This window comes from Herpailurus yagouaroundi, unplaced genomic scaffold (assembly GCF_014898765.1).
Source record: "Herpailurus yagouaroundi ecotype Mexico unplaced genomic scaffold, PumYag 250, whole genome shotgun sequence".
Taxonomy (NCBI): Eukaryota; Metazoa; Chordata; class Mammalia; order Carnivora; family Felidae; genus Herpailurus; species Herpailurus yagouaroundi.
Window position 1 is genome coordinate 9,363,092 of NW_024412467.1, and position 10,164 is coordinate 9,373,255.

Below are 10,164 nucleotides of genomic sequence, written 5' to 3' on the forward strand. Positions count from 1 at the left end.
GCCGGGGGCGGCGGCGGTGATTGGCTGCTGCACGGCGTAGCCGTAGCCCCCGGCGGTGACGTAGCCCGCGGCGGCCGGCGACGCCGCGTACGGGTACTGGTCGTAGGCGGCGGCGGCGGCGGCGGCGGCGGCGGCCGCCGAGTACTGGGCGTACGCGGCGCCCGTGTAGTCGATGTAGGGGGTGGTGGAGGCGGCGGCCGCGGTAGGCTGCACGTGCGGGATGACCACGCCGGGCTGCACGAAAGCCTGCGGGTACACGTAGTGGGCGGGGATCCTGCGGAGAAACGGGACACCGAGTCAGGCGCCGCTCGCCTCCCGCCCGCCAGCGCGGCTCGTTCAGAGATCAGACAGACTCCGATTTAGTGGTTATTACGAGCATAGGGTTGCCACAATATCTCCTTTCCAGTGGTCGGGGCGGAGCGCTCGGGCGGTAGCCCGGAGGCGCGGAGCGCCCCGAGAGGACTTCAGCGACAAAAATCGGATGACACCCCTCCCTGCTGCCAAGTTTGAGTTATGATCGTTTCGAGGGCCAATACTTCGATCATTCGGCAGAAGTTTGCAGACTAAATCGAGGTTCATGAGGGCTTACGCACATGAGAGGTATTTAACACCTGCTAAATTGAGGAAGGCTTTGGAGAATTTTGTGATCGGTTCATAAGACTGCGTAGCAAATAGGAAAATTCTCAGCTGTGACTATAGGACTCCAGAGGTAGTCTGTGATCGTCCAATTCCGTAGGTGGAGGGGCGGGGGGGGGGGGTTGGCCGAGTTCCCCACATTAAATTTCCACAAAATCCACATGTTTATTATCATGGCAACCCTACTTGAAATTGCTATGCAGACTCAGCACACATTAATCTCTCTGCAACCTCAGTCACCCTTATTAAAAATAATAATGATAAAAGAAGCAGGCGACAAAAATAAAAAAAAGGAGTTTAAAAGTTCACAAGTGTGGTAAACACAGCAGAATCACACTTCTCAAACGAACTGTAGTGCAGCTCACTCTATCACAAGAGGCTGTTGTGGGAAGCTACAGAAATGCTATTAACATTCACGGCAGTGATTCCCAAAGAGATGTGCAGCACGCTTTTTGCCTTTCTTTCTCTCTCTCTCCGTAAAATTCATAAGGACACAGGGTCAATCAAACCTGTTTGACTATCAGGCACCTGAAGGTCAGCCAGCTTGTTTATCTCTATGCAAGACAGACAGAAGGGGTTTTGGGGAAATGATGAGGTTGAGGGAAAAGGTAGGAATAGGGAAACACAACTAAATAGTTCCAAAATTCATACAAACTTAAAAGGTTCACATAATAAAATGAGTAAGGAAATATTTGTTTGTGTGCAAATACTCGTTTCATCTTCCAAATCAACCAATAGATTGGCGTATTTGTTTTACATCTGCCCCTACTCATACATAGTTGATCCGAATCAATGGTATTATGTATTATCCTGTAAAAGTTCAAGAAACAAAATCAAGTCCCTTTAAAAATGATACGTTCAGAGATCACATCAAGACACACTCCCAACGATCTTGCTTAAAAGTTAATTTGGTTAAAAAAAATAAATCACAAGAGGTATTTAAAAAAACACCATGCATTTCAGCTCTCACTCTTGCGATTCATTACTGCCCCTTTCAAATGCTACCATGAATATCTGATTTATTTTCATCTTTCTTTAAAGCAATCTCCATCGAAAACCCCCTATATTTCTAAAAATATGACACTATGATGCCATCTGGTTGTGGGCAAAGCCAACTTACAGGAAGTACAAGCAACAGTTAACAATCTTTAAAGAATTTTAAAGAACTCAACGCCGAAAACTTCACATTGAGATTTTCGAAAACAGACTTTGCTTTGCCTTTTCGGAGTTTTACTGAAAGTACTTATTAACGAACATCCATGGAAAAGATGAATTTATCGCAGAGGGTGGTGAACTCTGACCCCAATGATAAAAATACACTCAATTTTACTAGACTCCCAGCTCTTTCCCAGTGCCAGGAGAAACGACGTCATCAAGTGTTTCTGAGGACACTTAGACATGTTCTTAATTGCTTGTCAGAAACCAGACGCACGGTCATGCACATACTCAAAACTTGCCTGTAGGTCAGGTGACTGGCTCCCTCACAGCGACAGGTGTGGCTTTATGAAACCCTGTCCTTGGAGGCCTCCGTGTCCACAATGTGCAGACACGGCTAAGAGAGCCTACCCTCTCATGCCAGTTTACATGTGGTGATGGACAGCAGGGGCTGTGGCAGGGCTATTTTTGATCCTGTCATGCGACAAGGGTTTCCAGCGGGTAAAATGTCTTTATAAGGCCAAAGTAAAACATCTATCAGCAGCAGAGGCCAGCCAGTATGAATCTCACTGATACTGAAACATTAACCCCTGTACTCCCAAAGCTCTGAGGACAACATGATGGTGACCAGGGTCCTATCTTTGAATGAAGGTGGTGACGGAAAATAAGTTTAGCCTACAAACAGGCAAGATAAAAATGTGTGTGCGTGCGTGTGTGTGTTTAGAATGCACTAAAGATAAGCAGCGTTTCCTACGGGACTCTTGTCTCTGCACTGATTTCACATTAATAGCTTTCATTTGATAATGCCAACCAATGAGAGTGTAGAGTTCCCTGGACTATCAGAATCCAACATGAAGTCTGGCAAGGGTTAGGAATATGTCTGGAAGGCACACGGGACCCCAGAATTGTTAGAGGCTTAGGAGAAGGAGAACCCAGGAGACCACGGAGAGCCTAAAATATCTCAATTCAGGAAGGAAAGCAGGAAAGGACTGAAGGGAAAGGTGATGCTTCTGAAAAGGATCTTGCATTAGGAGGGCTTTTGTTAGTTTGAGGAGTCCACGAAGGTGATCTGGGAATCTCCCCCAATTAGATATCTACCGGTGTCCGTTCCCTCAATCAGTTGTACCGTGTGCGTCCCTAGCTAAGGTGAGGAAAGCACAAGGGCAAGGCAGATACCTCGGGCAATTTCCAAAGAAAATGGACTACATCATTCCTTCTTTTTCAGGTCCCTCTGACATCTCTTCGTGACTTTGGACATCCTAACTGGTTTCCTCTTCCAATCTATCACCAGACTGCTGGCAAAGTCTTCATTTCATTCACTTGTCCATAGGACTCCGTGGCCCCTAAGGTCATACCAAACTAACTGCAAATTTCTGAAACGTTGGCATGCTAGGCTTTTCATGCTTCTGGCTCCAAATTATTTCTTCCAGTATTTCTTTCCACCTTTCCTTGGATCCAGGTCAGCTGAGCTCCTCAGTGCTCCTTGGACATGCCCCACGTTTCTAGATCCTCACCTTTGCTCACGCTGTCCCTTTGCTGGGGATGCCAATCGTCACTGCCATCTCCACCTGTTGAAATCCAAGTCCTTTCCACCCTAGCTCTAGCACTCACCAGCTATGGAGCCTTCGGGGATTTGTTTCACTTTCTAGTCTCACTTTTCTCAAACGTGAAATCAATCTAGTATTTCTAACCGTGAGCTGCCGTGCATTAAATAACATTATCTACGCAAAGAGCCTAACAATGGTGAAAAAAGTGGGCACTCCATACAAGAGTACCGCATCCTCCAACATCCTTCCAAATCTAGGTCAACTTCCACCTTTACCATGAAGACTTCTTGGGTCCCACTAACCTGCTGTCTCTCCTCCCTGTCTGAAGCCACAACCCTTCTGGGGGTTTTTCAAGTTTTCTTACCAGAGTACAAGGGAGAATGGAACTGTGTCTTTTTTGGCTGTAGCTTGACACAGAGGAAAGAACACCGCTTTTGAGGGAGGTCAGGGAAACCATGATTCTGAACCTGGAAACCAGACTCTGTGACTTACTAGCCCTGTGGGAAGTTAATTAACGTCTCTGTATCACAGTTCCTTCACCCATGGAAAGGCCATTTGAACAGGCTGACATGAACAGCCTGCATCAAATAAGTATTGAGAATTCTATTATATGACTTACGTAAATCTTTTATTAGAACTGGGTCGTACAGCAGATGTTCACTTAATGGTACTGTCTCCCCTGCCTCCCTTACTGGACAGTATAGTCTCTAGTACAGCGTTCACACGACTGGCCTAAAACTCAGCACTTAAAGGTACACTGAGTAAATGTTTAAGGGTATTTCAACCTGATCTAACCTAGCCTAGAATTTTCTTTTTTTAAGTTTATTTATGTTGAGAAAAAGAGCACAAGCAGGGGAGTGGCAGGGAGAGTGAGAGAGAATCCCAAGCGAGCTCTGCACCATCAGCGTGGAGCTTGATGTGGAGGTCAAACTCGCAAATCGTGAGATCATGACCTGAGTGGAAACCAAGAGTCGGGCACTTAACTGACTGAGCCACCCAGGCGCCCCTACCCTAGAATTTTCTACTCACAGACCCATAATCCTTCCTTTCTTATCTTCAATAAGAAAACACTTCTTTCAAACAGAAAAAAAATATATAAGATATTGTTTAGCAAATGTACACGTTTCTACACATCTGCCCACTCTGTCATATCAGAAATTCTTTCAAGCCAAGGTTTTCCCTTGAAAAGCCCAGAGTAATCTGGGGGCCATTTAAGGACCACATAAAGAAAAATAGTTCAGATGCTAGAATTTCAAACAAGGAAGATTAAAAATTCTCAAGCTTCTTTCCAGGCCTAAAATAAGAACATGTGGCATTCAAACAGAATTTAGAATGACCAGGTGTGATTTGTTGGGTACAGGCTCTGGGAACTAGAGCGGTGTTAAGAACCCTTTAAAACAGAAAAGAGAGGACTCACTTGGTCCACCTGGTGGAATGCTATCTATTTCTAATAAGAATCTCAAGTTCAAACAATTTATGCAAACAGTAATAATCACCATCCTTTATAAAGACAGCTTCATATTAGCAGGGATGAAAAACAAAACATCACTATCAAAGCATGCCTGACTTAAACTTTCCATAGGACATTTTATTCTGGTTGTTCTTATTTTCCTCACACTACTTTCTTTCTCAAGGATCTATGCAGACTACCACAGCCAGTCCAGATTTCTAGGTCTGGCTCCCAAGACCCTCCATCAATGGTCTGGTTTCCCAACGCACTAAATCTTTTCTCTTCTGTCCCTGTGCTTATGCTCGCTTCATCCTATACCCCTCAGGCTTGTCCCTTCTTCCTCTTACCTGTCCAGGACACACCCACTGGTCCGAGACTAGGTCAAGTCCCATGAAGCCTTGTCCAACCCCTCCAATTCACCTGTTTTCTTGCTATTCTGAATTCCTTTTGTCCTTAAAACAATGCCAAGTAATTTAGCAATTAATAGTTCTTGATTGGCTTGTGTTAGTTTTGCTTCCCAAACTACATTCTCCCTGTTTTGTATCACCCACTTGGCACAGGAGAAACACAACAACATGCTAATACCTGTTGATGATTTAGCTATATAACTGTGTCAAGAATCTTATTATGAGATCATGACTCAGTTCATCATCACTTCTTAATATGTATGTTCTCCTCCCCAATCCCACCTTACACAAGGTCTAGACCAATGAGGGGGAGAACCCACAGAAGCAGCTGGACCCATCAACCCACAATGCGTTGTCAGTGTCCAGGATGGTTGGGATGAGGCATCTGATAAAAAGCTATGGATATATGAAGGCCCTTTCTCATCATAATGGAAATAATACTCTTCCTCAGTTTAAAAAAGTAACGGTGGTAAGGTGAAGTATCCATATGTTAAAGGGAGGGTTATAAGAAGGTGGTCATGGAAAATATAACTTGACCTTTCCAAGTCAAATGATGATTACTTGTCCTGGGCTACTCTTGGATTCACATGTGGTAGAACTCTATCTATCTATGTAGATGGAATCTGACCTTCCAGGTTACACATATAGATACTTAGGTGATAAGCCAGAGAAGAAACTATAGCTGAGGATAAAATACTCCTTGAACAGTTAGAATATTTAAAAAGGAAGTTGAAGTCTGTGGCACTAGAGTCCCAGCAGTGTCCCTCAGGTAGAATACAGCCAACACAGACTCTAAGTGGTCTGCCTACATCTAGGTGGTAGGGGGGGGTCACCCGCTTAATGATGTCTGAATGGAAGGGAAATAAGGGAGCTCGGATGAGAACAGCTGGAAACCCCAGAGCCCAGAGAGACAACAAATATGAGCAGCCTGTTCAACTGAGTTAGGGTCCGAAAGGTGAAAAGTGAGTGCTGCGTGACTCAAAAAAACTGGCTAGCGTCCGTGAAACCTGATGAGTGTTGCTGAACCTTTAAATTAGAAGGCCTAAAAGTGGATACACATTGCAAAAGAAAGAACCCCATTCCCAGAAAACTCCCCAGTAAAACAGAAACTTAGGACATGCAAGCGATGAATCTGTATTCTTACAGAGGGAAATCACACAATTTAGCACTCACTACAAAAATATGGTTAAGTGGAAGTCACAGGCTATAGCTTAAAAGCAAGAAAAAAAAAAAGGCCCTTTGCTTCCCATGGCAAAGTCAAAAGTCAACACTCCTCAACACCACCACCAAAATCAAAACCACAAAGAGCCCCTTCCCCGAGGAAAAGAAAACACTTTCACTACAGCTCTTTTCAATTAAGTAAAAAGCACACAGTTTAGCTATCAACACTTCATTACTGTAATAAATAAAATACAGCACACGGAGGTCTATTGACTATTGTGAAAAAGAAAACACCAACACCAACATCCATGCATCGTTAATCACCATCTGAGCTTGTGTGTCTGAGTCTACTGGTTACAGAGTTTAATTCCAAACAGAACTATTCCACCTTTTATCATCGTATCCTTCTGATCAGTTAGCTTAACTGTGTACGAGCCCTGTCAGGTTAGAAAGAGATAAATCAAATTGAGTCAAGTTGAACAGCAGTAACAGTGCCGGGACACAATCGTCTCGTACACAAGTCATACCTGGTACTTTTGTTTTGTTTTGTTAATCATAAGCTCAAAATTTGTCTGGTTGGGAGGCTGCGTACTTGGTCAGTAACTTGACTCATCTAAAAATATATTATCAGCATCAAAAATATACAAACATATATAAATAGTATCACAAGGAACGTTCTGTGACATGATGGTCTTGTCTGTATATAACAAAGAGGCAGGTTAACCAATGATAGCTATCAAAACTTAGGAGGGCTGGATTCATGGACTTACCCAAAAGGTCTTTGTATAAGGGCTGGATGAAGTTGTTGAACACCAAAGGCAAAACCTAACAATAAAACAGACCACATTCTCGATTTGTGCATGGTTAGGCATTTATTCCTCCTACATATAAAATGCAATCACAACTTTCACTTAGAAAAGATAACCATTCTTTGGATACTTTACAGAAAAGTACAGTATATATATATAACTTATAAACATATATATACATATATATATGTCCTTTTTATTAATGTTATCATTGATCCCCCCCCCGCCAAATTTTAATAGGCTACAAGTGGACACTAAAAATTATCTGCAAAGTTTAGTTGACAATCATACAGTAAGACCTTAGAAAATTAGACCAGGGAAAAATTCTTGTGGAATGAAACCAGACACAAGAGGACTTGATAATGAAGTTATAAGTCACAAATATTCCTGCAATTCTGAATCATGATCCGTAAAAAGTCTAATTTAGAACATGCTGGACAATGCTTTGGAAGATTACAGATTTTACGGATTATGGTATTAAAAATTCCCCCAAACCAAGTCTCCTTTTCTGGATAGCACACACGCAGACAAACACGTGTTTCTGAATGTTCACAGATATTGGCACATGCACTCACTTTCTTGACAATCTCATATCCTAGCAAATCCATTTGCATGAAAGTGTCAACCTCTTTCCAAAATTTCAGATGGAAAGATTTGAGTGAAGAGAACAAGATATAATGAAACAAAGTTGCTTACCCAAGAAAAAGATTACCATTTGGTCAATAGTTCGGCTCTTAATTATGTGTGCTAAGGCAAAGGGCAGTGTTGTAAATAATCCAAAAGGTCAAATTTTCACATGGACAAAAGCCTGCTTGCCCACTGATAGCTGCTAGCTGCATGACGTTGGAATAAAACATTTCCCATCTCTAAGTGTCAGCGTCTTTATCTGCAACACGAGGGTCCAGAAGTACATGACATTTCCCCATTTTTTAAAATTACTAATAGTCTGTGATTTTATGTGAGAGGGTGAGACACCACCCTCACCCCTATGCTTCTCTTGGGTCAGTGCTTTGGGTTGGATCTCCCACTCTGGGCACAGGTCAACCGGTGGTAGGAGAGACAACACTAAGCAGGGAAGGATAACCTGCTGGAGTTGCCACATTTGGCCCCCACGATCCACACGCGAATTATCTACAAGTGGCTGAAAACTGGAAAATAGAGTCCACGGACTGACTGTATGTCATACCTGAAACAGAGGAGTCAAGCCTAAGTCTGGGTGGGTACAAACTGCTTAGACCCCCAAGATTCATGTTTGCACAATGTATGTTTCCTTCAAGAGCTGTTTACGACTCTCATTTAATGTCTTGGTATAATACCTAGCCATGGTTCCACTTTACTGAACACACCGGCCACGTCTTCATTCTATTCAGAAGTGGGTGTCCCAAGTTGGGGGGAGAAGGGGAGGAGGGGAGGAAGGACATCTCTCACCTGGTTGCATGATCCTTGGTTTTGCTCCCAAATATGCCAGATTCACATTGGCCTTCCTGCCATCAATGATGGGGTTGGGATCCTTGCAAGCTCTTTCCGCAGCAGCTCGGTCAGCCATGGTGACCTTAGCAACATACACACACAGACACACATACAAAGCCTTAAATCAACCCCTGAAGGAAACCAATAGTCACGATGGAGAAGTCATTCATGATAAAACTAAGGGGGTTCTTAAACTTTCTTTTTTTTTCTTTTGCTGGAATTTACTCCTTGATCCCCCGTCAAAGAAAAAAAAAAGAAAGAAAAAAAAAGAAAACAGAAAAGAAGAATGAAAAGAAAACAGGAAGGAAGAAACAAGCCCCTCTCCACACCCCCAAGGGTGCTAGCAGGGCCTAGCAGGGAGTCGGAAGCCTGAATTCCATCTTAGAACTCTTCGATCCTCCCTCCCTCCCTCAACCGCCCCCCACCCCGCCCAGGTTCCCTACCCAGCCTAGGAGGCACTGTTTGCTTTAAAGAAAGTCCAGAGTCACATCCGCCGGGTGCTCCCAACCACCAGCAAGCACTCCTTAACGACAATAGCTATTGTCCTACGCTGGAGCTCCCAGCTCTCCGGCAGCTGAATTTGCACGCTTAAATCCCCAGGGGGCTTAATATGCTCTCTTTCAGTTCAGCAAAGAGCCACAGGATCATCGTTTTAAAGAACCCATCTTTGCATTTTAAAAAAAGTATGTGTGTGTGGTGGTGGTGGGGGGGGGGATGGCATCAGGAGTAGAGCCCTAGACCTCCTGGGGTGTCCCCTCCCCGCCCCAACCGGAACGCCTGAAGACACACGCATTTTTACAAACCAACAGCGCGCTTAACGCCCGGCCTCCAACCCGGGAGGGCGATTCCGAGGGGCTGCGGCCCCTCCCTCCCAACCCCGCGCACCCGCAAACCCAGCACTGGTTAGTTCTCTCCTTCCACCCCCGCTCCGCCCGTCCCCTGACACCGCGGGGCGCTGGATCCCCTCGGAACCCCGCGAGGCAGGAGCCGGCCCTCCCTCCCCCTGCAACGCCGCGCGCAAACTTTCAGTTCAGCCGGGGGCAAAGGGGCAGCGCCGCCCGCGTCCGCGGGGTTCCTCGCGTTGTCACGCCGACCCCCCCAACCCCCCGCTGCGAACCCCGACCCCCAAGGCCCTGCGCCGCCCAGAGCCTCTCCTCCCCCGCGGTCCTCGGTTTCCCCGCCGGGCTCTGGGTCGCCCCCACGTCTCCCTCCCCCAGCCCCCAGCCGCGCAACTTACAAATCCGTAGCCCCGGGACTTGCCCGTCTGCCGGTCGGTGATGACCACCGCCTCCTCGATCTCGCCGAAGACCTCGAAGTACTTGCGCAGGCTGGCGTCGGTGGTGTGGTAGGGCAGCCCCCCGACGAAGATCTTGGTGTACGTCGTGTCCTTCTGGGTCGTGTGCATCTTCGCGCCCGCCCCGCGGCTCGGGCTCCGGCTGCGGCTGCGGCTGCGGCTCGGGCAGCGGCTGCGCCTCCTCCTCCTGCTCCGCGTCTCCCGCACCCTTTCGCGGCCGCCGGGGGCCGAGGGC

At 45.9% G+C, this 10,164-nt stretch overlaps 1 protein-coding gene across 1 annotated transcript; it reads right to left on the reverse strand.

Moving 5' to 3' along the window:
• RBM24 (RNA binding motif protein 24) lies at positions 1 to 10,158 on the reverse strand (the record flags this gene model as incomplete). Its single annotated transcript, XM_040460495.1, has 4 exons — positions 9,873 to 10,158; positions 8,594 to 8,717; positions 7,127 to 7,181; positions 1 to 274 (listed from the first exon to the last, which is right to left on the reverse strand). Coding segments are annotated over exons 1-4 (621 nt in total), but the record flags the coding sequence as incomplete, so codon positions are not given.
• Between the last annotated feature and the right edge of the window lie 6 nt (positions 10,159 to 10,164).